Below are 27,042 nucleotides of genomic sequence, written 5' to 3'. Positions count from 1 at the left end.
GTAACACTGGCGGATACTAGTCTATTACACTATCACTATGTACATAATAGTGGTATGTATTTGTAGCCTTGTAGGTTTCTATTTCCTAACTGAAAGTCTTTCTATATAGTTTTCATTTTCATTACTATATATCTGTGTCTGTATTCTCTCTCTCTCTCTCTCTCTCCCTCTCCAACACAAACATACTCCCTCTCTATCGGAGGCTGAGGAAAAAAACAGTCAAAAGATACTTGTATTTTCTTCTCCTGATTATTCAGCAGACTGGCAATATGGATTGATTTTTCGTTAAGAGTTTCATTTGTCTGAATTGATTTGGGAGATGGGAAGTTTGAGCTAGGTTATCATAATATTGGAGGGGCTCCAGAGTGAAGCCTCTGTCAAGAGCTTCATCATTGCTGACAGGTGGGTTTTTATTGAATTAGCATAAAGATTCAATCTTTATCGGATTTCCTATCTGGGTTTTGCTGAATTTGGTGAACCAGCTTGATTGACCTTATCTTACCAGAATTTTGCTGCTATTCTTTTATAAACTCCAATAATGGTTGTAATTATAGTTTTCGAGGAGTGTATGCTCTCCTTTCCGGAATGCTATCGATTCTTTCTTGCTCTCTCCCCTCTGTTTCTGCACATATGCCAGTCTATACTTCTAGGTGTATATCGCGCGAGTTGTTTCTTTTTAGCCTGATGGAGTAACTGGAAAATTTCCTTTTTCTGCATTAATGTAACTGTTTTGCTTTTTTTTTTTTTTTGTTTAGCATGGTGGGGATGATTAATAGCTTGTATCTGTAACTTCTTTATCTCTTTGTAGCTGCTGGCAGTTTCGCGTACTCTTTATCGTTTTCTGTATATGAGCACGGAAATGATCCTGGATAATTCTCCCACTTTGTCTGTTGTGCTGCTTGTATTTTGCTAACTTTTACTGAAATGATGTTTTTCTGGTAATACATATGCTATCTTCTGAAACCATTTTGTTTTCATTGATACTGTATAGTGTCCATATACGTGGTTAGCATGTAATTAGTTGTTTCCTTAGTGTTATTCATCACCCTTGCAGAACCTGCATTAACTTTTGTTACATTCTTGTGGCACTTTCTCCTAATTGTAGCTTGTTTCAGAACCTCAACTTGGACTCTTAGCCTGATACTCACACCTTTTCCCTGGTCTTACTTCTTTTCAGCTTTTGTTGGTAAATTTTGAGAAATTGAATTCAGTACATTTATTAGGTAGATAGCTCGAAATTTTCATAGGAAAGCTGAAAAATGGATAGGGCAAGTTTGGATTTAAGATTTAATCACTCTGGATCCTCCCAATCAGAGGAATCAGCTCTGGACATGGAAAGGAACTTCTGCAGTCTTCCCAATCTGCATTCATCAAGTCCACCACCACTACAAGCATTTGCATCGGGTGGGCAACTCTCCGAGAGCAACGCTGCCTACTTCTCATGGCCTCCTTCCAGTCGGTTAAATGATTCTGCTGAAGATAGGGCTAATTACTTTGGAAACCTTCAGAAGGGTGTTTTGCCCGAAACACTTGGCCAACTGCCCAAAGGGCAGCAAGCCACTACCTTGCTTGAATTAATGACTATTAGAGCATTTCATAGCAAAATCTTGCGTCGCTTTAGTCTTGGTACTGCAATTGGGTTTAGGATCAAGCGGGGAATGCTGACAGATGTACCAGCTATTCTTGTCTTTGTTGCCAGGAAAGTTCATAGGCAGTGGCTCAATCATATCCAGTGCTTGCCGACTGCCCTTGAGGTATAAAATAGTTAAAGGTGACTATATCTTTACTTTTGGTATCCTCTGGCTTTTACTATATCACAACAATATTGTTATGTTGTACTGATGCACCTTGGGTTTTAGCTTGATTGGGTCTTAATTGCTGGATTACATGCCAATGGAACTTGTGTTTCTAATTGGGGAAAGAATGGGTGGAGATTGTCTAAGATTTTATGAACATGTTTTTGAACTTTTGAACTGCATTCCTAATTGTTGAAATTTAGTGTATTTGAACAGAAGCATGAGGTGTCTTCTATGCAATCTATTGGTTTTTTTTTTTGTTCATTTATTATTGTATACAAGTAAATCTTATTCATGCCTATTGAGCAGGGACCCGGTGGTGTATGGTGCGATGTAGATGTTGTTGAATTCTCTTACTATGGTGCCCCTGCAGCAACCCCAAAGGAGCAACTGTATACAGAACTTGTGGATGGTCTGCGGGGTAGTGATCCATTCATTGGTTCTGGTTCCCAGGTAATAGGTTTTCATTTAAAGATTAACTTTTGGGTTTAAAAAAAGAATTCATTTGTGTTTAGCACAAAACTTCTTTAGTAATAGCATAGCCTAGATGTCCTTGAGGATAATTCCCTGCACTTTCGTATGAGTTACAGTGAAATGCAATACATGACAAGAAATTTAAAGTAGGAATAGTTTTGAGATGCGTTACAATTCTGGCTTATGCTGTACTCAAAATCCTTAGTTGTTCGTTTCTTATGCAGACTTGACTGCATTGTTCTTAAACTTCTTAAGGAGGAATTTTTGTTTCAGATAATGATGCATGCTGTATCTAATTTTTTCTTATATGAGACTGGGTTAGTGATCACAAATAACAAACTCAAATTGTGGCATGGGCATGCATTGCTTTCAGAGATGAAAGATTTAATATCTGTTATATGTCAAGCAAAGGTATGACTTGGCATAGGAAAGACAAAGGCTTTGATGAACTCAGACTTCCCTTTGCAGATTGCTCACTCCCAAGTGAAACTGATGCCACCATATGAACTTCTCTAGTTATTTATTTTATAATCTCTATGTCAAGTTTGTACCTGTAAAATCTTTCAAGCTTTTTCTCCTTACTGGCTTTGCGTCTTCATTGTTTTATCAGACAACAAGAACAGATTCTGCATTGAAAACTGTGACATTTTTACCGAAATTGCTCTCTGATATAGGACACGTTTCTCTGGCTTGAATGAATGTTAGTTCCAATGACCATACGAGGTCTAACACCTGTTTCATTGTGAAGAAACAAAGCCATCCATCATTTTTTTTTAGCTTACTAAGGTTTCTGTTGATTATTGTTATGCAAATTAGAGATAGCGAAAAACATTGTTGCAGGGCCACTAGAATTCAGAACTAGTGATATTGTTTAAAATCTTAGGCTAAGATATCTGTTTTTACTTTACCGTTCAAAGTTCTAGAATAGTTGCAAAGCTGGTGAATGATATGAGAATCTGGTAGGGTTGTTTGTTGAAAAGGCTTATAGGACTCTTGAAAGTTGAATTAGTGGATTCTATGGCAGAAGAATGCAGTGACGCAGAAAGAATAGTACAAGGATATATAACCTCGATGTAATATAACATCCTTGGTAAAGAAAGATACATAATGTATCCTTTGTTAAGAGCCAAATTGTTTCAATCCTTTGCATGATTGTACAAGACGTATATGTATAGTCCCAAATGATATGCAAAAGATAATTCAATCAACCATGCAAAATTGTTTGGTTATCATGGTGGAATTGAATACCATCACCAATAAAACTCTATACACTTAACAGAAGTAGAGGATGTCTCATTAACACAAGTGGCTTGGGATGTAACTTTCCTCACACTGGCAGGCTCATGTTTGGACTCAAAGATTTTGCATGTGTCCCTTAGCAAATAAATGCCTGGAGAAAATCTCCCAGCTGCACTCTTATGTGGCCTTAATAATGAATTACTTCTAAAGAGCCCTCAAATGTAAAATACTTCAGAATTATGACATAATAAATCAATTTTGTAGGGCACACTGTATTACTCTTTTTGGGGGGGGGGGGTTTGTTTGGGGGAGTTACACCTTTTTCTGAACATCTTTGCCCACTGTGGTGCTTCGCGATTGCATTCTGACTCTATACTGATGATTGCAGCCTGTTTGGTACCCACTATGGATTGGCAATCACAATGACAATGAAAAATTCCTCAATGGCAATAACTATTGGTATAACTTTTCAGGGGTTTGGTATTGAAAAAACAAGGAATGGCTTTTCAGATTGAACTCCCCTCCCCCCCTCACCAAAAAAAAAAAAAAAAACTTTTTTCCCTTCTTCTTTGTCGCTTTCCCAACCTTCAACCACCACCACCACCACTCTTCCAACAAAATGGTCACCTTGTGCCCAAAAAAAAAAAAGGTCACCTTACTGTCTATCAATTATATCTGGAGGAGTTGAATTCAAATTTAAGCGAACATTTGATTGTTCCATTATGCCAAGAGTGAAGCTTAGAAAAGAACAAACAACGAGGTTAATCTTCTAATTTTCACCGTAAGTTTTCTACACAACATACCAGTTCAGTAACCACCAAAACCTGAGTACAAATCAAGAAACCCTCTCATGGCAGCCATAACACCCAGAACTACCAAGTCGCACCTAGAGCCGACGAGTTGGTGCAGAATGAAGAAAAGGCAACAAGTATTAAATCATGCATAGTGGAATTGAGAGATGGAGAGACGTGAAAATCGGAGAGTTGGAGAGAGAGTGAAGCAAGGAGGAAGATGCTGCTGGGTTTTTTCATTTGTATTCATTTGTTCCCTTATTTGTTGGTGTTTCAAGTTTAAAAATTCGGGAATGGGCAAAAGTGCCCAATTTGCTTGGATATGAGCATCACCCACCTTAGGGTTTTCCATAGTGATAGATACATACTCATAGGTGTCAACCAAACATCATGTATGGGTTTCAAGAGCTCAAAACCCATAGTGGAGTGGGGATTCCCCCCAACCAAACACCTGGTGAGTTATCTATTATTTTGTGTGGCAGTCAGTGACAAGTCCATTATCTTTGCCATTCAGTCCTCAAACTTCTTTCATGCAATCTGGGATTTTTTGTTTATTGTATTACCATTCCTGGAAATTTGGAAACTCTCTGTGTGTAAACTCTCTTTATGCAATAACATTTCATGATCGTCTATTACCTTTCTTTCAATCTATCTGATGCTTTTGCTTTCTAGGTTGCTAGTCAAGAAACATATGGAACCCTAGGTGCTATTGTGAAAAGCCGGACTGGGAACCGTCAGGTTGGTTTCCTTACCAACCGACATGTAGCAGTTGACTTGGATTATCCAAGTCAGAAGATGTTCCATCCCCTGCCTCCAAGCCTTGGGCCTGGTGTGTATTTGGGTGCTGTGGAAAGGGCAACATCATTCATAACTGATGTCCTTTGGTATGGCATCTTTGCCGGGACAAATCCAGGTATTATCACTTTAATTTTTAAATATGGTTGGTTGGCTTCCCCATTTGCTACAAGAGGAAAGTAAATTGTTTAGGATGCGCAAATTTAGCTTGCTTTTCCTATATTCAGGAGCAGATAACTACTCCTAGATGCCAGACTCTAAGTTTTGGGGATAAAACTACTTCTAATGGCCACAAATGTAACTTTTTTCTTTAGTGTACTGTGAAGTAGTTCCACAAGGTCATTTCTAATATTTCTGAACATAATCCTTGTGTTTCTTAAGATGACTGTTGTATGAATCATAGTAGGTTGATTTGATGAATCTTATTACCATGTTGATTTGACATCTATCATCAAGATACAATGCTTCAAAGTGAATCAAATTATTACCTACAATTGACTTATGTGTTTTATACATTATTAAAGAAAGTACGTTTCAGTGAACAACCACTTCAAATAAGAACAATTGCAATTGTGTCTATCTAGTTAGCAGTGTGGAGATCTAGCCAACATGAAATTTGTGATTTGGGAGAAAATATCTCATATTTGCTCACCCATGGCATGGTGTTATCAGGAGGTGCAAAAGTTTAATTAAGAATATACAGATGAATACATGGAAATGTGAAATGAAATTCTTTGCTAATACGACATTACAGCTAAGCACTTTCTTATTATCCCGTTTTTCTGGCTTTGTACAAATTTAAAAATATTGTATGTAGAATGATTAGTTGTATCTCTCACAAGACCTCCTGGTCATTCTTATAGATATAGATGTATGTAACTTGTGCTTGGTATGAATGTGATTGTGAGTACACATCTTATATCATTACCAGTAACATGCATACTTGTCGTAAGGTTGATGTTGACCACACGGATGCCCAACACAATGTTGTGATCCTGCAGAAACATTTGTTCGAGCAGATGGAGCCTTTATTCCTTTTGCAGAAGAATTTGACATGTCCTATGTAACTACATCTGTAAGAGGTATTGGTGAGATTGGTGATGTCAAGACCATTGACCTACAGTCACCCATCAGTAGTCTCATTGGCAGGCAAGTGGTAAAAGTTGGAAGAAGTTCTGGCTTGACTACTGGGACCATAATGGCCTATGCACTGGAATATAATGATGAGAAAGGGATTTGTTTCTTCACTGATTTTCTTGTTGTTGGTGAGAACCAGCAGACTTTTGACCTTGAAGGTGACAGTGGAAGCCTCATTCTCCTGGCAGGTGAAAATGGGGAGAAACCACAGCCCGTGGGGATCATATGGGGTGGGACAGCTAATCGAGGTCGGTTGAAATTAAAGGTTGGCCAGCCTCCTGAGAATTGGACTAGTGGAGTTGACCTAGGTCGCCTTCTTGACCTCCTTGAACTTGATCTTGTTAAATCCAGTGAAGGGCTCCAAGGTTTGCATTTCTGGATTTCTGGTTGTCATTGTGCATCATATAGCCTGAGGTCATCCTCAACAACCATATTATCTGCTTAGACATGACAATTGCCAGTGATTGTATTTGGATTCGGAATAAAATTTGAGTGCATCCAATTGTTACAGATAGTAATTCATTGAGTTTCTTATGCAAGTACCTATAAGACACATGGGTGCACACGTGCACTTTGAAAGCATAAGCACCTCATGTAACATGACTCTTGATTCTTGGTGACCAGTTCATGTTATGAAAAATCACTCAAATCGTGCTGTGTAGTCTGGCATGTGAAAATACTGGACAGCTGAGAAGCCAGATGTGTAGCTTTTGCCCTTCATCTGCTGGGAAAGAGGATCATGTCCTTACAATGCTGTAAAGTCTGTTGTACTCTATTATCGGAAAACTCATTTCTGTGAAGCTAGAATGAACAGTACATTTTGTGCGAGTATTTTAGTGGCGAGATGGATCCTGGTATATGGTATATGTGAATCAGCAATGATGGTTGACTTGCTATGGATGCATCAACACAATAGATTGACGAGTGCATTTATATACATGCCTATAATTGTACGAGTTTAGCTGCTTGACCTATTGTCAGTTGTATGACATCTAGCTATAGCTCTTGCAGTGAAATTATTTAAGCAAATGCCAGCGCATCTGAAGTAGTGCACTTGTAAACATAACCTTCTAGAATTCTAGTGTAAATTCTCTTTGCTATCTAATGTGTCTCTTTCTTTCTACTTCCATATATACAGAAATGCAAGAATCAAGGATCTTGCAAGCATTTTTTTCCTTCCTTTAGTACTTCACGTGTCTGTGACTGACCCTGCTTTTCTTTGTTTCTTTGTGAATAGCTGCACTTCAAGAGCAAAGAAACGCATCAGGGACTGGAATGGATTCTACAGTTGGAGAGTCATCGTCTCTCGATCGAATTCCTTCCAAGGATAATCTTGGTTTGAACATGGAACAAGTTCCTGCAGATGGGGAGTCTTGCCAGGAAATTGTTCCACCATTCAGGCCTGATGAATTTCACATTGAAAGTGGAAGTGAATCAGCCCCAAGTGTAGAGCTTGAATTGATTCCAAGGTTTGCTGGGACATCTCCTATGCATCAGCACAAAAGTGAAGGAGAGAACACAGTTTTGAAGAACCTTTCTGGGCTCAAGAATGGACCTGATGATGAGATTTGCGTTTCTTTGCAGTTAGGTGAACCAGAGCCAAAGAGAAGAAAGCATTTGGAGCCCTCCTTGTGCATTAAGAACTTGAAATAAAGCCAGCAATCTTATTTTTTGCTTTGAGATTTATCCCATGGATGGATTTAAACTTTTTCACCAGTGGTGCAAACAGCAAACCTGTATGCATCCAAAGTTTTGAGCTCTGAGGAAAAATTTGTCCCTCCTTGGAGAAACAATAAGTATTCTTTACCCCATGTGTTTCTGAAGGTTACCGTGATAGGCTACTGTACAATATAGATAAGGAAATGCTAGAAGGGAACTGAAATATTTTCATACTGTTGTATATTACTTCGATTAATCTGGGGACTGTATCACAAGCACTTTTGGGGGGTATTGTTGTACCCGACAGCTTGGGAAGTAGGTGATAATATTCTTGTAATATACGAAATGTAATTCTTCTATCAGAAATTATCAGTGAAACAGCAGGCATTTGGAGGAATTAGGTGTTTAATTCCAATGGCTACTCCTTTCTTTATATCAGAAGTCCATATAACTACTGATATTTTATTTTATTATTATTATTTTTTAAAAAGAAGTCCATAACACACTACTATTAAGGCCAAGTCTGATTGATATGGCCCAGACTTTTATACTTCCATGACTGACAAGACTTGCTTTTTTGTTTTTCTTTTTTTAACCTCTCTCCATATTCTTTTCATTCCTAACGATTAAGCATGAGATTCGAGTTCTGAGAGAACTTGAGAACAATAAAGACTCTAAGAATTTTTTCTTGATCGTTAGGTCGATCTAGTAATTAGTCTGCTTTTTTCTTTTTTTGCGTCGCATCTAGTAGTTAGTCTGCTTTTTTTTCTTTTTTGTCGACACAAAAAAAAAAAAAAAAGCAGACTAACTACTAGATCGATCGACCTAATGATCTAGTAGTTAGTCTGCTTGTTAATACTTTTTTTCAATCACATTTTTATTTCACGTATATATACCAAATTGATACAAACTTAGCAATCTAAACGGGTTATAATGTCCGGATCTTAAATAGCAATCTAAATGGGTTATAATGTCCAGAGTTCTTCTGTAAACAACATGCCAGGTACAGTAAATGGTGCAATTATTCTTTGATTCCATATCATAACAAACTATTTTCTTTTTTCTCCTTGCTTAATTTCTATAACTCTTTCACTCTCGATTCCATTTCTGTTTTTGGTTCAATATAATTAGTTTCTAAAAGTTCATGTCCTTGCACTGAAAATCTAATTCTACCATGATGCAGTGAAGTTTATTCTCCAAGAAGATTTCTTTCCTATTCTTGTTTGGTTTGTAAGAGCAATTCCAAGGAATTTTCTTTCTAATCAGCTGAATATCATCATTTAATATAAATGTCGACACAACTTATAGTTACTCAAATAGATCTAGAGTTTAAATAGTTCAAACTCAATTGTTATTTACTTGAAATAGATCACTTTCTTTGACCTTAGGCTAATGATAGATTGTTTCGCGGTAGCTTTCAAATAAATGCTCTCGATGTAACTTGGGTGCCTTTGTGCGTGTGTGTGTGCGTGTGTGTATATATATATATATATATATATATATATATATGTCTTTCTTGTTTTTTTCCTCTATTCTGTCTTTGATTTGGATTTCAGAGTGGATGTGACTTCTTGGGTGGAATGATCTATTATTTTGTGTTTTCTTGCCAAATATATAGTAATTGTAAAAGTAGTGGGAACCCCAAACTCCCTTTTGCTTTTTTTTTTTTAATTTGATTTTCTTTAGTGGATTCTCTCTTTATTTCCCGCGATACACTTCTGGATGCATGGCAGATGTCTTAATTTATTATATATGCCATGCATAAGTGTATTATAGAAAATGGAGAGAGATTTGATTGGAGAGGAGCCAAGTCCTGTTTTCTTCTTCTTTTTTCCCCTCAATATTTTGGTCTTTGAAAGATATAATTTCCACAATCTACCTAGTAGGGCCTACTATCTATTTTAATTTGCACAATTATAGTTGAAAATCAATTTGTAGTTTTTAGCTGTGGGTTTATCAATATTTCCAATTTTCTTAACAAGATAGAGGAAGAGGTGCTTGATACTACAATTTTAAGGAGTCCGCTTTGTTGTTTCACTTTCTGGCCAATTAATGTACGCCAAGAGAAAAAAGCACAAGAGTTTTTTTTGAAAAATATTGGATCCAATATTTCAAACTCAAAAAATATTTTTTTTAAAAAAAAAAGTTATTTAAAGAAATTAAAAGCCATATGATTTATTCTATTTTGACGTTGATTATCAAAATTTCGCAAGGAGTTTTAGTAGTTTAAAGAGTTATAATTTATATTAGTATAGCCACGTGCAAAACAAGTGATTTATTACTTTGATGTTGATTCCAATTTTGTGATCTCTTCAATCTTCATGTAATTAAGAAGTATTAATCAACTAAGCATTACCAGTCAAGCTCTTGATTGCTTTTGGATGGTATTTAGAAAAAACAAAAAAGTTTACAATTTTCCAAACGGGGCACATTCCATTACTCGGCTGTGCATGGAAAAAAAAGAGTTGATAGTTTTATAAGTTTTGTCAAAAGCGGAGGACCTCTGAAGCAATTTGCAGTTCTCCGTTTAGCTTCCGTCATCTCTGTTTTTTTCATATATTATTCTTCCTCCATTTTTTATCTGTCAACTGCAGGGCCTTCTCAGCTTCACTTTACTCCTAATTTGCAACTTTCAACAGTAAGTTTCAGACCCAAAAAATAAAAGCTAGAGCAGAGAAAGAAAATGGGACCCCACTTTTCTTCACTGTTTTTGTTCTTTTTTCTTGATATACAATTTTTTGGCTAATCCTTTGGTAAACTGCAGGCAACTTAATTATGGGAATCTTTTGTGTTCAAATTGGCAGTTTGTAATCTGGGAGGTTCATTGGATACGAAGATAACCCTATGCTACATCTTTTTTGGCCTTCAATTCCATGTAAGTTTCAATTTCTTGCGTTAATAAATGTAAAAAGCTGTTGGGGTTATTGTTTCTGCTTCTAAAGCTTTAGAGCTTTGAGGGTTTATTCATGACATCTTTAGTTGAAAAAAGAATCAATTTTTTTTTGTGATTGTACTTTGCATGATTAGTTTCCTTAAGAATTCTACCTGGGCATTCAGAATTTGATGCATTCCAATCCATTTAGCAAAGCTCCTATTCTGTTGTTGGGTGGAGATGCTCAAGTGCTATATGAGGAACATGCTCATCTGTCTCTCTCTCTCTCTCTCTCTCTCTCTCGTTTCTTTTTTTAAGCGTATTTCAATTTGGAGTTGCTCTATTTTTAAGCTAATGGTGTCTGGTCGAAATGGAAGAGGACATGGGCCACCAGGAGTCTTCTCAAGTGAAGGAGCTCTGAATATGTAAGCTATTAGGTTTGTTTCTGATATTGTATTTTGAGGATGCTGGTTTTTATGTCTCTTTTTATAATGTTTGAACATTATTTGTGTAAATTTTGTATTTTTATCATTGTTGTTGGGGTTGTAATTGTTATTTCATAGGATGTTCAATTTAGTTGGATGTTTAAACAGGTCTTTGTTCATAATGGAAAATAAGTTAATTGACTGAATGTTACCATTCATTACAAAATGAGTTAGAACAAGAGTCAATACACAAGGATCTTGATCATTGGATTAAATGTGGAATATCACTGGCTAAAGACTAAATTTTAATCTAATTTTGTGGACTTAGTTTAGTTTCCAAGCTACATTTTTTCATAGCTTGAGAGAAGGATGTTCTGTGTAATACTTCATCCCCTGGGCTGGGGATGACAAAGTAGCACTGTAAAGATGTCTTCAAACCATAATCTGCCATTTGAAGACAATGAAAGGGAGTATGACATTTTATAGGATATGTGTCTGGTGAAAGTCAATCTGGCTTATTTGTTGCATTTTGAACTTTTAACTAAATTGCACTGGAAGAGGGTTCATTTGCTGAAGCCATTTGATCACATTGTGTTCCCAAGTTCCAGTCTATTGAGTTTTGAGTCCATGATTATATTGGTCTCAAGTCTATTGAGGATGCAAAACTGCTTCTTTTATTATTTATGTTTGAATTCTAGACCTTTTGCTTCTTACAAGTCCCTTGAACAATTTAAAACTTTGGTTGCTAGAAAGGAAAGGTCATGATCAAAGGAGTTAGCCATGTCTCTAGATATCAGAAGATATCTTTTTTGATACTCCTTAACATGGTAATCCTTAAACAATTGGAAAAAAAAGATAAAAAATAACGGCAGATAATGCATGTTCTGGTCAACATCATGGCAGTTGAACTTTTCTGCCGAGAGAAAGTATATGTATTTGTCCAGTTGGAAGGAGGATGAGCTATTGGATATTGCGAAAAGTTAATCAAGGATGAGTTATTGGGCATTGCAGAATGTTAATTTGCTTTTGTAGAATAGAGGTTTTCATCCTTTCTTCTCCCCTTGATGCTTTATTGTCCTTGCTGTATTATGTATCCACTGCTGCAGAGCGAACAAAATTTTTGCATTTGATGCTTTACAGTTTGGTGAGTTGATAATTTTTACTCCATTTCTGATTTTTTTTCTTGTCAACTTGGTCATGGCATGGATGATACCTCAAAGTGTAGGACGGCCCCAGATTATTGTCAATTAGATTCTGGTGACAAGTTAATTTTAAGTCTATGTGCAAATATGTCAGGAATTACTATTTCATACCATATGCCCTGAAGGCCTCATAACCATAATTTGTAAGCATTAGCATTCTGATAGTATGGGTATATGCTTGTTTGTCAGTGTCCTTATGTGTTGGTTTGTAGGAATTACTCTTAAGGTTGTCTCCTCATCCATCAATTATCCTTAACCTACAAAGTCATGTAGTCTATCCATTTGTTGAGCGAAGTTAGTTCAAAAAGCAAAACATGAAAAAGGGAAAGAGGGGTCATCCATACATGGGGTGACATTGGTATGGTTGCTGGAAATGCTAGGAACAACTACATACAAAAAGATTTCTAGTATATTGTGTGTATTAAAATTTAGATGTATTGGATTGAATGACTGATGGCATATATTTGGAGTAGGAATCAACTGTTCCCATTTCTTCTTGAAGAAATCCCGTATAAAATCGACAATTTCAGTTTTTTCATCTACAAAAAGCAGTTCAGTTTTGTTCTTATTCGGTAAGCTCATGAACTAATCAGATTGTATGCGCCATCAGTGTTAGAGGCGAAAACTGTTTCTTCTGGTGATGCCACTTCTAGATTCTGTTGGTCTTGTTTATGTGAACATTGGATTTGGAGTTTATGGATCATATTCTGCTGATCAGTGAGATTACATTTTCCTCACCTCCTAATCAAGGAATTCTCTTAAGTCGACTACGGATCCGCTATGATTTCAAGTGGTGAGAAGATGGATTTCCATGGGTTAAGGGTTTGTCTGCTTGAGGTGGCGGTGTCGTAGTCGGCAAAGATCATTGGTGGTGGTAATTAGTCATAATCGTTTTGAGGGTAGGAACAAAGTTGCAAAATTGCAACCAAACACCCGAAAATTATGAAAATGCAAATCTTTTCTTAGAAAATCATCATGAAAATGTTTTACATCCAAACAAACAGAGCCTGATTGTTTTTGGTTTTCCTTCAGAACCGGCTGTAGTGCATGGTGGTTTTATGCTCCAAAAACCAAATTTGTTTTTGGAAAATTAGGACAAAAGCTAGTGCACAGCGCAGTGTGTCAGCCATGATGCTTAATATATGTAAAAGGTGATTAAAAACTCATTTCTTTATACATTTCCTTCTATTCTTTTGGATTTTTGCTTCTCGAAATTGGAATTAGGTGGAGTCCGACAAACAGAAAAAAGTATTAACAGTAAATAAGCTGCCAAAGGGAGCATGTGTGTAGATTTCATAATAAACAAGTAGGTTTGGGGGTAGCTCATTACTTATTTTGCACCTTGTTGGTTCCGTGGCAAGATTGTGCAGCTTTGGAACGGCATATTCGTCCATTGCTTTCTCTCCCTCTCTCTCTCAGAGTTAATAAGCTACCAAAGGGAGCGTGTATAGATTTCCGAATAAACAAGTAGGATTGGGTGGTGCACTTCATCGGTTCCGTGGCAAGATTGTGGAGCTTTGGAACAGCGTTCTCGTCCATCACTATCTCTCTCTCTCCCTCCCTCCCTCCCTCCCTCCCTCTCTCAAGCTTCAGGGTTCATATAGCACAGAGATGGACAAGAACAGGGTTGACAAAAATTTTAGGCCCATGTTTTTAATTCACATGTACATGCGCAACAATTTTGCACCAGTGGTAAACTTCAAATTATATTTGAAAAGATGTACATTGAATTCTAGAATTTTCTATTCCCTTTTTGATTTGGGGCTTTTGAAATGCTTTGGAGGCATAAATTGTGTTTGTTGATTTTGTCATCATTTATGCATACATGAGTTCTCCAATTTTATCTAGATCTAGATTCCCGTATCTAAACTTAGGTTCAATGTCGTTAGCTATACAAGGAGTATGAATGTATGAAACGATCTTACTAATGGCCGTGGACCTAATCAGCGCATATGACCTTAGGCTACTAGTGGTTGGTTTTCGGTGGTAGTTTGAAATGCTTTCCAAATAAACTCAGTGTCTTTTACTTAATGAGGTAAATTTTAATCTTTTTTTTCTTCTTTGTCATACTTTTCCCTATTTGGCCTTTGATCTGGTTTAGATGGTGTATATGACTTCAAGCATGAACTGATCTGTGGTAAAAATGCCAAAAAATTATTATAAGGCACCCCCAGTCACCTTCCTTGCTTTGTTTTCTTCTCTTTTCCCCCCAATATTTTGGTCTGTCCTTTTAAAGGTGTTTTGCACATGCACATCTTAGCTAGCAGGACCCACTATCTGAAATTTTAAGGATGCAAAGTGATAGTTAAATATGAATCATATCTATAATTAGTATATTTACACTTGTCATTGATGCACTTTTGTGTTTGTAATGTCTTCTCACCCACCTATTACGACAAATTTCTCCGCTTATTTTCACCATTGATATGGAAGATATGCTTGTAGCTGTTAGTTCTTCATACTCTCCATGATCATATAAAACAAATAACTGAGCAGTATTTGATAATTGGACAGAAAATTTGTTATTCTATTTTGTGTTGAGTAGTCGATTGCAGAATGAATGTAAAGACATGATCTATCATCAAGTTTCACACGTTTGTTAGAAAGAGAATGCTTATTGCTAAGTTCACCTATCATATATATGTATTTTTTGTTCTTTTGCCTTGCTTCAGATACTTGTAACCAGTAAGAATTTGCAAACCATCTGACTGGCACAATCTGCATATTTGTCTGTTGGAAGTATTGGATGCTCAAGAGTAATGGTATAATTCTTTTTCTTTCCACACTCACTTGTAGGAAATTCCAACTCACTTTTTGTCCAAGATAGAGGAAGAGGTGCCTGATACTGCAATTTTAAGGGATTCTTCTGGTTGCTCCTGGTCTGTTAAAGTGCGTCAAGAAAGAAATGGCATCGTTCTTGCAGATGGGTGGGAAAATTTCTCTGTGCATCATTCTTTAGTGCCATCAGCGAGCTTTTTACTCTTTAGATATTGTGGAAATTGGTGTTTTGAAGTAGATATCTTTGCTTGTTCTGGATTGGAGAAGGAAATAGTGGATGCTAGTGGAAACAGTGAAGCTAGCCCTTCTGGTGTGAAAAGTAAGAAAGGTGGACGAGGTAAAAGAACTGTTCATTCTGTGAAAGACAACTTGCCAAAATCTTGTGTTCCTGGTCCACGTAGCTTAAGTCTTAAAAATAAAAAAGACAGACGAGGTAAAAGAAGTGTTGGTTCTGCAAAAGACCACCTACCAAAATATTGTGTTTCTGGTCCAGGTAGTTTCAATCTTAAATATACATAAATAATATTCATTGCATTACAGTGATTTGAAAATTGGTCTTTTGAAGTAGACATCTTTGGTGATTCTGGACTGGAGAAGGAGATACTCAGTGCTGGAGGAAACAACGAAGCTGGCTCTTCTGGTGTAAAAAATAAGAAGGGTGGACGAGGTGCAAGAAGTGTTGGTTCCGTGAAAGACCACCTGCCAAAATCTTGTGTTCCTGGTCCACTTAGCTTAGATCTTAAAAATAAAAAAGACAGACGAGGTGAAAGAAGTGTCGGTTCTGCAAAAGACCACCTGCCAAAATATTGTGTTTCTGGTCCAGGTAGTTTAAATTCTAAATATACATAAATAATATTCATTGCGTTACAGTGATTTGAAAATTGGTCTTCTGAAGTAGACATCTTTGGTGATTCTGGACTGGAGAAGGAGATAGTCAGTGCTGGAGGAGACAACAAAGCTGGCCCTTCTGGTGTAAAAAATAAAAAGGGTGGACGAGGTACAAGAAGCGTTGGTTCCGTGAAAGATCACGTGCCAAAATCTCATGTTCCTGGTCCGGCCAGTTTAAATCTTAAAAATAAGAAAGACAGACAGGGCAAAAGAAGTGTTGGTTCCATGAAAGAACACCTGCCAAAATCTCGTGTTCCTGGTCCAGGTAGTTCAAATTTTAAATTTACATAAATAATGTTTGCTGTGTTACAGAAACTTGACGATTTAAATTCCTGAATCTGCATTGAAAGAAAAATTATCAGAAAAGTGAAACAGAATGCATGGTTAGAAAAAACCAAGCTTGAACTTGCCATAGACAGATGTTGCACGTATTTATGCTTTAGTACTTGGTGGAACAAGATCAGGACATTTGATGGAAAATAGATAACTATGCTCTAGTTGGTATTTACCAGTGGGCTTATGGAGCAATATAGGAAGAGGCTAAGAACAATGGAACCATGCTGTGTCAGTAGATAGTTTAGACTTTCATATTCTTTCACAAACATAACACTGAGAAGTAAATATTGTTCAATTACTTAGGTTTTCACCAAAATTGCCCCCTGTAGTGGGAAAAGAAAATTGCTAAAGACCAGAGCCACTTAGCTTAATTTTTAGGTACTCATTGTTGCAACGTAGTATGCTTAGCTTGGAATCATGAGTTGAGTCACTCTAATCTTTCTGTCAAGCACCCATTCGAGTGAATATCCTCATAGTTGAATGAGAATGACTTCTTTTGATCTTCTTTCCTGATGGCTCTTTCAACCCTTCAAGGTGCTTTTAGATTTTTTACTGTCTCTTTCAATTTGTCCCTCTTTAATGTATCTCTTTATTCTTTAGATTGTTATTCTCTCTAATAATTCTTAAGTTGAGGTATTCTTGCATATCTACTGTAAGTATGCTTGTTACTAAGTCGGTAGTAAATTCTCTTCAGCAGCAAACAGTTATCTAGAGATAAAGTTTGTCGCTTTTTAGGTTTCACGAAGTTAAAGTTAGAAAAAAAATGTTGGGACTCAATGTTAGATGCAAAACTTAATCTTGCTTATAGGTGTAGATTGCTATGACTTAGAAGTTTTTGTGGAGGTTGTGCCAAAAATATTAGAAAACAAAACCTTGTTCAGGAAAATGTAAAACAGGTTTCACTGCCTGAATTTTTATTTGATGACAAGTTCACATATGCTTGGTTAACAAAATTATTTGAGCTGCAAAGCAATTAACAATCCTACTTTGATTGGGTGCTGGGTCAAGTACTTGTTTTATGATTATGGTTGATGCATGTTGGTGGCCATTAATTTGTGTTAAATGGTTCATTCCTGGGTAATGCCACAAATGGTAGAATTTTAACGCATTCATGATGGTTATAAGAGTCTACTGGTGATCTGTCTATGATGTCTAACCCAAAGAATAAATGTAAGAGAACTACTGTTTAATTTGAACGGTTCCTTACTAGAGTTGATAATTGTAGGGGTGCCATACAGAACTAGAATTGCCTGGAACCCAGAGCGTCTTGGTCTTTACCTAGACTCATGTTTAGAAGAAGCAGCTAAGGGGCGCCGTCGGTCAGGCAATTTAACACCAGAATCATGGCAAAAGGTTCAGTCAGTGTTCAAAGAGAAAACAAATATTGATTTGACACCGGCGCAGTTATCAAACTTTTGGAGCGTTTTAAGGAAGAGATATATAGTCTGGTCAAAGATCATAGCAGAGGCTGGAAATGGTGGGTATGATCCAGTAGCCAATAAGATCAATTGGAATCAGCAGCAGTGGGAGGAGTATATAAAGGTGGACCTTACTACTATTTATGACTTGGTAAAAGTAATATACTTCTTTTATTATGTAAATATAGGACCTATTACTTTGTCTCAGGTGAATCCAGTTGCAAAGCGCTTCCGAAAGAAGAAGTTGGAATATCCTGAGAAGATGAAGCTATTATTTGATTGCTACACAGCAGTACATGAAGATGGTGGCGTTTCATCTGATGAAATGTACTACAGCAGCATTTGAAGGTTATTCACATGTGCAGACTTTGGAAATGAATATCCTGGTAAACAATTTTCAGGAACTGGCATATTGAAACCAGACTTTTGAAAGCTTGAAAAATGAGCTGTTATTGGAGGTTGAATAAAAAATCCATGGAAGAACGTTAGGTCTGTTTCGAAATCAATAGGCTTTGAAACTGTTAAAATTAAAGCATCTTCGTAGCTATATTGTTTGATGATTTTGATATTTGATATTATATTTTCCTTTTCTCATGATACTGAATATGTTAAGAGTTGATGCATTTTTGTGCTAGTAAGTTTTTCCAGCGTGTGCTGTTTCTTGTTTGCCTTTTGCTTTTTGATTAATGAGAAGTGCTGTTTCTTGATGCAAAGCCTCTTTTTCTCTCCTTCCTTTCGATCCCAAATGCAATCCCTTGAGTTTTGCGTAGTTCCAACTTCCCCAATTCCGGCAACCTGATCATTAGATGCTCGTACATAGTATGAAGTTTTGCCATAACATAGAAATTAGAAAGACCATTGCTTGGGATGTCTCCTTTTGCCCTCTTTCCTCAGCTTTCTTTTGGGTAATTTCTTTTCATCAAAAATATGAGGTTGATGGTTGACCCTTTATTTTTGTGAAAATGTAGTTATTACTGGAACCCAGTTACATTTTTTCCTGGTAATTTTCCTTGACAGAGCGTTTCAGTTTGTTTTAGTACCAGAAACAAACATACCAGCTCCAAACATAAACACTTAGTTTTCACTTTTCCATGGTCTCTAAGACGGCCTAGATTGCAATCCGTATGTTTCAGTCAAATCTCCCTTCACACGTATTTTACTACAAATGTTGTTTACATCTAACTCGAATGTTTTAGTTCTTGCTTTTACTGGTGGGAAAGTGGGATTGTTGCCCACAGAGGAATCAAGGCAGTTGTGATGGTGAAGAAACCCTTTTATATTTTGATTTCCCATGGCTTTCTCATTTTTTTCTGGGGTCAAATTTGCTCATTTTATTGATCAGCAAAGTTAAAAGAGTGCAAACAAGGAACTCAAAGAGTTCCAATCACATCAGAAGGAAATTCATTGCAATTTATTTCTCCACGGCATTGGAACTCTAGGTTTTAAGCATCTGTTGCAACTTCTTGTGTTGAATCTCGCAAGGTTTTAAGGAGAAATTGCATGGTCACTCTGAGACTGCTTAAACATGATTCGTCAGCTTAAAAGTAAGTACTAACAGGGTTTATGATACATGTATGTTAAGGTCTGCTTCCAATTTTCAAAATTACAATACAAAAAAGTTTAACGGATGTAATTTTGAAAATTGGAAGCAGCCCTTAACAATTTATGAATTTTTGTATGGGTTATAAATTGTAAGGGTTTAGGGCTGCACCCCAATAATTTGGAAGCAGCCCTTAAGTTTAGGGCTGCACCCCAATTAAACCTTAGGTATAAACATTTTTTTTAGGTTTCAATAAGTCATTTCTATTAAGTTTAACGGATTCCGTCACCTTTATAATTTAATTTAAAGTACGGGATGTCGTGTTGTATATTTTGAAATCACGGGAGATTTTTCTGTATATTAGATTTATCACCGAGGACTTTTTTGTATGTTACCCTTAATATTTAGTTTTTGTGTGAACTCTTTTGTTACTGTTCTTGTCCGTTGTTATGTTCAAAAGGAAATGTCAAAAAGCTGGTCAGCAACCAAGGAAATAACACTTTGTTAAGACTTGACTAAAGTAAATGGAATACATGACTCATCCTATCAATTCGACAAAAAAAAAAAAAAAATGGAATACATGACTAGAGCATTATGGAAGTCCTAGCTGCAGTTTTCTTTTATCCAATCATACCTAATACCCAACAACTTTCTACCATTTTCTTCAACAAAACACTTGCAAATGCCAACAGAGTTGCGACGAATGGACACGACATAGTAAGAACCAGCAAATTCTTGAACCTCTGCGATGGTTTCATTTCTGAATATTCCATCAAGATTGATAGTTTCAAGAACTTTTCCAGATTCATTAATTCTGACTCCTTGGGGAATCGTATTTGGAGCAGGCTGTTGCATGATTATATTTGCTCCAATCCAGAAATCACCTAACAATGTCCTCTTTATGTTATCTGGCCTATGGATGCTCAGGATTGCCTCTGCTGTGTTGGCCTTTGGTCCTTTCAACCAATATTTCAGGATTCTGTGTCCAGTGTATTCTGAAACAAGGACAAAAGAACCATCCCTGCTGACCCCTGTACCACCTGGTATCTGAAGCCCGCTCAGCAGCACCTGAACCTCTTTTGTCTTCGGATTGTATGACATTAGTCTTCCTGTTGAGTCACCGCTTGAAAGTGCTTGCGGCAGCTCTCTGTACATAATTTGCTCAATTATTTATTTGCATTATGGCTATAACATTACATAATATACGTGGTGATGATGTTTTGTTGACTACCTTAGTCATGATTAAATGCATATTTATAGTGTTGTGGGCATAGATAGAATCAGAAAGTTTATACATAGGGGGTGAAGTTTGACAAATCTGAAATGGACAAGCTCCACTTTGCACCCTCAAACTGATATCACTTCTTCACTTTGCATCTTAAACTTTAATTTTGGACGCTTTGCACCTGAAACTCTTAATTTTGGATATTTTACACGCTAAACTCTCGAGTTTGTTCCATTTAAGTCTAGTTAATGACGACTTGTACAAAATTAGTGGCATACGGAACCCAACAAATCAATGATAATGTGCCGAAAGTAATTAAAAGGTGTCAAGATATTGTAGCAAAAATTAAATAGTACCTTTTCATTAATTTGCACCATTTTTTGGTTCATTAATTTTGCTAAAAATACTTGTAATTGAAACCATATGAATAAATGTTAATGTGCTAAAAATGGTCAAAAAAGTTAAGGGATCGTAGTTGGAACAAAACAGTACATTCTCATTAATTTTCACATCACTTTATCTTGTTAATTTTGTGAACATAGTCATTGATTAGATTTCAACGATAAACTTGAGAGTTTAGGATGCAAAGCATCCAAAATTAAAAGTTTAGAATGTAAAGTATCTAAAATTGACGTTTAGAGTGCAAAGTAAGAAAGTGATATCAGTTAGGGGTGCAAAATGGAGTTAATCCAATCTGAAACTTAGGCATATAACATAAATATATTTTCAAGTTCTTGCGGAGCAAAAGTTTATTAATTTACAAAGAACATTTTCTAAGAGAGGGAAACTGAATTTCCAGAGCCTGGAACCTACCCCTCTCTATATATATATATGTAAATATGTATGTACGTAAAACACGAGGGTTAAAATTAAGTTTTACCTGAAAGTATATTTAGTGCTAATATCCGTGAAGTAGACCATTTCGGTTGTCGAATCTACATCTAAACCATCAAGCCATTTGAAAGGACCACCTTCTGCACTTGTAGCAAGTTGTTCTGCAAGGCCTCCATCAGGCCCGACCTTGCACAAACCAAAGAAAGCATCTGCTATGTAAAGCTCACCTGTTCTGTAGTTGAATCCCACACCAAATGGTCTACCACATATTGGTCCAAGATTGGGATCATCTGTGCCATCACATTTTTCCTTGGTTCTTCAATATCAAAACCCCATATCAAAAAACAAAACAAAAAAAGGGGGGGGGGGGTCATTCTTACCAGTTAATTTCATGACTCAAAAAGTGTTAGATCATTGTCTAAAAGGTAGTTAACTTACCTGAGGGGCGAAGCATGAGCAAATTCGACAAAACCAATTCCAGGACCTTCATATTTGAGAACTCTACCATCAGAGACACCCGTATAAGGCCCTTGGCCAGTCAGATCAAAAGCAATAGCTTCGGGTCCAGAAGCATGCAAAATCTTGAAAGTATTCAGGGTTCTATCAGATCGAACCACATAAGCTAAAGAAAAGATAAGAATGACATGAATGAGCTTGGTCATGGTTTTGACCATTCAATCTCTTGTATCATGACAATATTATTCAAAGTCCAGGGACCTATTTATAGGCTACATAGATTGTATCAATTTCCTGGTCTACTACTAGTAATTTGCTAATTGACAATATATTTAATCAGTGGCCATAAGGTGGCTCTTAAGACCCTGCTTAGACTGAAGGTGTGGGTTCAAATTTCACCTGTAGCAAAAAAAATTTAAGAGTTGTGTCATAACACTTTTTTGGTCTAGTAAAGTGTGTGTACCTACTAATCCCTAACACAAAACCTCTTTAGGCTCCCCTCCCTAATAATCTAAGATAGATAGGTTATACAATAGTTGTCATCTCAAAAAAAAAAATATATATATATATTTAATCAATTTTCTCGAGCCAAAAGATACGTATGAATTTCAGACTTTCAGTATTGTCAACGCCTATACCTTTCACACAGCAAGATCTGGTGCTCATTTTCCAAATCTCCGAAGTCTACATTCTAGAATTGGTTGACAAAGCAATTCAAAAGTTAGACTTGTTTTTGTTTTACTAAAACAGTAATCCATTGATAAAACAACTAGAGAAACCAATATATTGTCAGCCACCTTGCACTTGCACTATAGGATGAAGATATAATGAAGCCGGCAGCATGGAAGAAGAACCATGTTTGGAGTTTCGTTTCTTTAATGAGAGAATAAAGTATTGGTCCGATTGGATCACATTGATCCAAACACTAAAGTTTGGAAACTAGAATGATAAGACCTACAGTTGAGTTGAGGATTATTTAAGATTCATAAACAGTTTGAGGATGTTGACACCGTTCACTTTCTGTCTGTTATCCTATTCATTCATTTTGGTGCGGTAATTTAAATATTTTAGCAGAGCAGTTGATTATAACAATATCTAAGTCTTGATGGTTTGCCATTCTATTAGCTGGGTAATTTTTAGGACCTACAATTTAGGAGTAGTTTAAGGACATTCTAGAAAGTTTTCAAAGAACAAAAAGAAGTTAATCTAATGTATAATATAATGTGCATGCACTATTGCAGTCAGATAGATGACATATATGTAAAATTCAGATTTCAAATTTAAATTAGTTATCACGCATCCAGTGATAATAATATATTCTTTTTTTTTTTTACTGACACAGTGGACATTCGGAATTCAACGAAATAATAATCTAGATCCGACTAATCCTACTGCACTTGTACCCCCGCTCCCCAACAGACACAAGACGTTAATAAGAATCGAACTGCGATCACTCGGTGCCAGAACCTAAAGAGGCTTTCCCAGTATCAGCTGAGCCAGCCCTGGGGCAGTGATAATAATATATTGAGTGTACGGAAGATTAATTCAAACAAGAATATGAAACATGCATTTGGAGTTTGGATATGCCACGCTCACTTTCCGAATAGTTTGACCACAGAAAAGAAGACAAAATTTTACTTCTCCTTTTTTTTTTTTTTTTTTGTTTTATGTGGTAAGGACAAAATTTTGTTTCTTGCAACTACTCTTAAGTGAAATGGTGATCCCAGAAGGAAGGAAAAATCAAACGATCAATTTGAATATTCTCCAGGGGATAAATTTCGCATGCAAAATAATACAATTGACTGTTACTAATTTGACATTAGCTATTGACCATTCCACGAGAGGAGTTATATTACACACTATTATACTGAGACAACATTTTGTCGTTTTGGTTTCTTCTTCTTTTTTCTTTTTTATTTTTTTTGGGAGGCAAATTGACTAAGTATTCAATTGGTACAAGTTATTTTGCAGGTTAAAGCAGGAAGGTAAATATGCATGAAAATGAAATGCTGAGTTGACTTTGAAAAAAAAAAAAAAAAAAACTCTGGCGTTTACGGAAATGAAAGTGGTTTGACCACTAAAAATGCAAAACGTCGTTTTCTTCTTTTGCGTGCTAATCTAAAAACAAAATGGTTGACCAAGAAAGGGGGATCAAACAAAAGTGGTGTCGTTTAAAAAATTTTGAAAAAAAAAATAATTTTCAAAGGTGAAATGATACCACCAATGTTTACATGTTTGCTATAATTTATATAACATTCAACATTTAAACAAAAAAAAAATTGATGGTTGTTGCTTAGGAATTATTTTTATTCACTTGGTTGAAATTCATAATATTTGTGTTAGTTTTGTTTCTTTTTTTTTAATGTAATTATTAAAAGTTGCAAAGTATTGATTATTCAATAGTACTACTAATTTTTTGCGCAATTAAGAATACATGTTTTCTCGAATTTTTTGCTTTTGCGTATAATTTGTCATCTTAGTTGAGGACTTAATACTTGTAAATAAAAATAGGAGCCAACCACATGTGTGGACTAATTTTTTGTGTAAGCAATTCTATTTTGATAATTATGGCAATTATTTAGAAGAGTTTAGTAATTAATGTCCAATTAAAATCGTCTAATATATCCTTATATTATATAAGATTGAGTTTTGGTCAAAAAATAGGTTGAATTTCAACCGCATAGGTGGGGGCTTTTTGAAAATGTGAAATATTGTGTATTAGTTTAAAATCTTTAGGTACAAATTAAGGAAGCATGTATTTGGGTATGTTTACTGAAATGACCCCATTTTAATACATTTAAAGTTGTTATTGATGAGCCATCTCGGTATTGATGGAATATTTAATTAGTGTGCAACCATTTTTGCATTTTGTACAACCCATATATGCTTGTATGTTGGTGTAATTACCGGAATATCCCTTAACTACCAATAATTTCCCTTTTCAACTGCAAATAACCGTTTGAGATGTTGCTTTGTCTGAAGCGTTTGAATGGCAATTGGATTTAGGAAATGAGCCAACGATTTCTCTATCAATAGTAGGAATCCATTTATCTATCATTTATAATCTATATTTATGAGTCACAAACGTTGGTCAGTTTATCCCTTTTCAGTTTCAGGAGTTAAGTTTTCCATTTTTGCATTTGTCTACAACGATTTGTCTTATCGTTTTCTCGTCCATCTGAGATCAACTCTGAAATTACCTATTATTTCGCCATTAATTACACCCAATTCAATTGCTCAACCGTTGGTATATTAATTAGGGGTGGCAATCGGGTCCGTTTCGGGTTGGCGGGTCGGGTTGAGACTCGGGTGTAACAGAAAACCCGCTAACCTAAACCTGACTCGCCAACCCGAAATGGGTCAAAATACCTGACACGAATTCGAAAATTTCGAATTGGCGGGTTGGCGGGTCAACCCGAAATGACTCAAAACTTAATTTTTATTTATTAATTTATCACTGTAATTTCTAATAAAATTTATTTTGTACAAGACTAATTACATAATCAAGTGATAAAAATTTAAATAAATAATCCCAAATCAAATCTAAAATAAATTAAAACACTGTAAAAGTGTTTTATCCCAAACCAAATATAAAATAAATTAAAACAGTATAAAAGTAAAAAATAATATAATACATTATTTGTCCAAATATAATAATTTCAACCTCACAAAGTTAAATAAATTCATTTAGGACTAAGTGATTAATGCTTTGGAAAAAAAAGAATAACTTAGTTTAGTTAGATAAAATAATTTTTATGTTTATTAAATTATTTTTAATTCATAAAACTAGTTATCGGGTCATATCAGGTCACTCACGGGTTGACCCAAATTCGACTCATTTTCTTTTCGGGTCCATCAGGTTCGACCCGATTCTGACCCGAACCTGCGAAATTTCAACCCAAATCCATTAATTTCGTGTTAGATTTGTATCATGTTTTCAGGTCATGTCGGAAATTGCCACCCCTAATGTTAATGCCTAAACTGTTGATTATCAATTTCTCCCTGTTCGCATTTTAGGATTGAAATAATTCTACCCGGCTTCATGCTAATCAGCTCAGAATGCTCTTCAGTCCCAGCTACTCCTGGTGGTTCAGCGTGAGGTTAGATGTCACCCCCCCCCCAATTTTTCAGTTCCTCCCTTAATTTTGTCGGTGTGTTCTTAGTACCTACAATTAGCGACTCTTATCGCGTTGCCTAACCCCAATTGGTCTGAGTTGGTTATAATTTTATAGGTTTGCAGCAATAGCAAGTAAGAGCTCTCGATGAAGATTCTGGAATAAGGTTAGCTTTCTGTGTTGCTCTGCCTTTCTGCATTATCAACGACCTTCAATTTGATATAGTTTATAGTAACGCTGTGTGAATTGATTGATTATATCGTTTATCTTTTCATACTAAGTTTTATTTCTTCTCACAATGTACTATTGTTTGTTCAATAAAAAAAACCTCCTTCCCCACAAGGACCAAACACCCGCGCGATGCGCGGGCACTCCCCCCTAGTATGAATGAAAAGTTTGTGCATGTTTTATCTGTCATAAGGGCAACGATGTATATCAATTGTACTGGACGATTTCTAGCAATCCATTAATGAAATATGTTTTGTTATAAAAAAATTAAAATCGTCTAATATATATGAATGAAAAGTTTCTCTTATTTTAAGTCGGAATTGTCTAAATGTCTAAGTTTAAATACTTCAAAACTTGGTCAGTTGCCATACAATGGAAACTGTGGTGTATATTTCTGGGTCCGAAACAAGTAATCTAATGGCTGTTGTCAAAGGAAACAAATAGATCAGAAATCGTAGAAAGAATGAGAAAAAGTAAAAGAATTGAAGGCTGTCAAAAATTTTTTTTTTTTTTTTTGTTTTGTTGGTGTCGCTGCAAATACTTTACAAAAAAAAATAAAATAAAATTGCTTCTGACAAAAATAAAATAAAAATTACATGATCGCCACATTTACCAAATGCGGCAACCTTAAGGGAGAAACAATCGCCCAAAGCACCCTAATTTTGTGACAATATTTCTTACAGCATTATTTGAAGAAATTTGCCCAAGATCATGTTGTTGAAATTCCATGACGGATCGTTGGATCACACGTCAATGACAGGGTAATTGTGATATTTTTCATTTTGTTTTCATGATCACGATGGATGGTAGGATATTCCTGCTGTATTAATTATA

At 35.9% G+C, this 27,042-nt stretch overlaps 3 protein-coding genes and 1 long non-coding RNA gene across 7 annotated transcripts; 3 read left to right on the top strand and 1 right to left on the bottom strand.

Moving 5' to 3' along the window:
• The first annotated feature begins 65 nt into the window (after window positions 1–65).
• LOC113708672 (protein NARROW LEAF 1-like) lies at window positions 66–8,288 on the top strand. Of its 4 annotated transcripts, none has more exons than XM_072064429.1 (6): window positions 66–402; window positions 1,248–1,754; window positions 2,106–2,249; window positions 4,973–5,213; window positions 6,097–6,597; window positions 7,470–8,288. In XM_072064429.1, exons 2-6 carry the CDS (start codon window positions 1,260–1,262, stop codon window positions 7,883–7,885), a joined length of 1,797 nt encoding a protein of 598 aa, XP_071920530.1. In that variant the 5' UTR covers window positions 66–402; window positions 1,248–1,259; the 3' UTR covers window positions 7,886–8,288. The 4 variants fall into 4 exon arrangements, with proteins under 4 accessions (XP_071920530.1, XP_071920529.1, XP_071920528.1 ...); XM_072064428.1 differs by having other exon boundaries at window positions 1,224–1,754; XM_072064427.1 differs by having other exon boundaries at window positions 1,178–1,754.
• A 2,085-nt stretch (window positions 8,289–10,373) lies between these two features.
• Window positions 10,374–11,084, top strand: LOC140014289 (uncharacterized). Its single transcript, XR_011821014.1, has 3 exons — window positions 10,374–10,529; window positions 10,656–10,766; window positions 10,949–11,084. It is a non-coding gene; the product is annotated as an uncharacterized lncRNA (long non-coding RNA).
• Window positions 11,085–14,001: 2,917 nt separating this feature from the next.
• On the top strand, window positions 14,002–18,444 carry LOC140014222 (uncharacterized). The gene is made up of 6 exons (XM_072064650.1): window positions 14,002–14,082; window positions 15,187–15,661; window positions 15,734–15,991; window positions 16,067–16,321; window positions 17,618–17,934; window positions 18,019–18,444. Exons 1-6 carry the CDS (start codon window positions 14,002–14,004, stop codon window positions 18,154–18,156), a joined length of 1,524 nt encoding a protein of 507 aa, XP_071920751.1. The 3' UTR covers window positions 18,157–18,444.
• A 1,381-nt stretch (window positions 18,445–19,825) lies between these two features.
• Window positions 19,826–22,166, bottom strand: LOC113708157 (strictosidine synthase-like). The gene is made up of 3 exons (XM_072064285.1): window positions 21,848–22,166; window positions 21,456–21,725; window positions 19,826–20,497 (listed from the first exon to the last, which is right to left on the bottom strand). The coding sequence occupies exons 1-3, from the start codon at window positions 22,081–22,083 to the stop codon at window positions 19,954–19,956; spliced, it is 1,050 nt and encodes a 349-aa protein (XP_071920386.1). The 5' UTR covers window positions 22,084–22,166; the 3' UTR covers window positions 19,826–19,953.
• Between the last annotated feature and the right edge of the window lie 4,876 nt (window positions 22,167–27,042).

The sequence above is a fragment of the Coffea arabica genome, chromosome 9c, assembly GCF_036785885.1.
Source record: "Coffea arabica cultivar ET-39 chromosome 9c, Coffea Arabica ET-39 HiFi, whole genome shotgun sequence".
NCBI lineage: Eukaryota > Viridiplantae > Streptophyta > Magnoliopsida > Gentianales > Rubiaceae > Coffea > Coffea arabica.
This window is presented reverse-complemented; position numbering and strand designations above follow the sequence as displayed.

Coding starts and splice junctions, on each gene's coding strand:
- LOC113708672 (XM_072064429.1), top strand. CDS start 1,260: ATGGATAGGGCAAGTTTGGATTTAAGATTTAATCACTCTGGATCCTCC. Junction 1,755..2,105: donor GCTTGCCGACTGCCCTTGAG/GTATAAAATAGT, acceptor CCTATTGAGCAG/GGACCCGGTGGTGTATGGTG. Junction 6,598..7,469: donor ATCCAGTGAAGGGCTCCAAG/GTTTGCATTTCT, acceptor CTTTGTGAATAG/CTGCACTTCAAGAGCAAAGA.
- LOC140014222 (XM_072064650.1), top strand. CDS start 14,002: ATGGACAAGAACAGGGTTGACAAAAATTTTAGGCCCATGTTTTTAATT. Junction 15,662..15,733: donor ATATTGTGTTTCTGGTCCAG/GTAGTTTCAATC, acceptor GGTCTTTTGAAG/TAGACATCTTTGGTGATTCT. Junction 17,935..18,018: donor AGTGGGAGGAGTATATAAAG/GTGGACCTTACT, acceptor ACTTTGTCTCAG/GTGAATCCAGTTGCAAAGCG.
- LOC113708157 (XM_072064285.1), bottom strand. CDS start 22,083: ATGGTCAAAACCATGACCAAGCTCATTCATGTCATTCTTATCTTTTCT. Junction 21,726..21,847: donor GCTCATGCTTCGCCCCTCAG/GTAAGTTAACTA, acceptor TTGATATTGAAG/AACCAAGGAAAAATGTGATG. Junction 20,498..21,455: donor AGCACTAAATATACTTTCAG/GTAAAACTTAAT, acceptor AATTATGTACAG/AGAGCTGCCGCAAGCACTTT.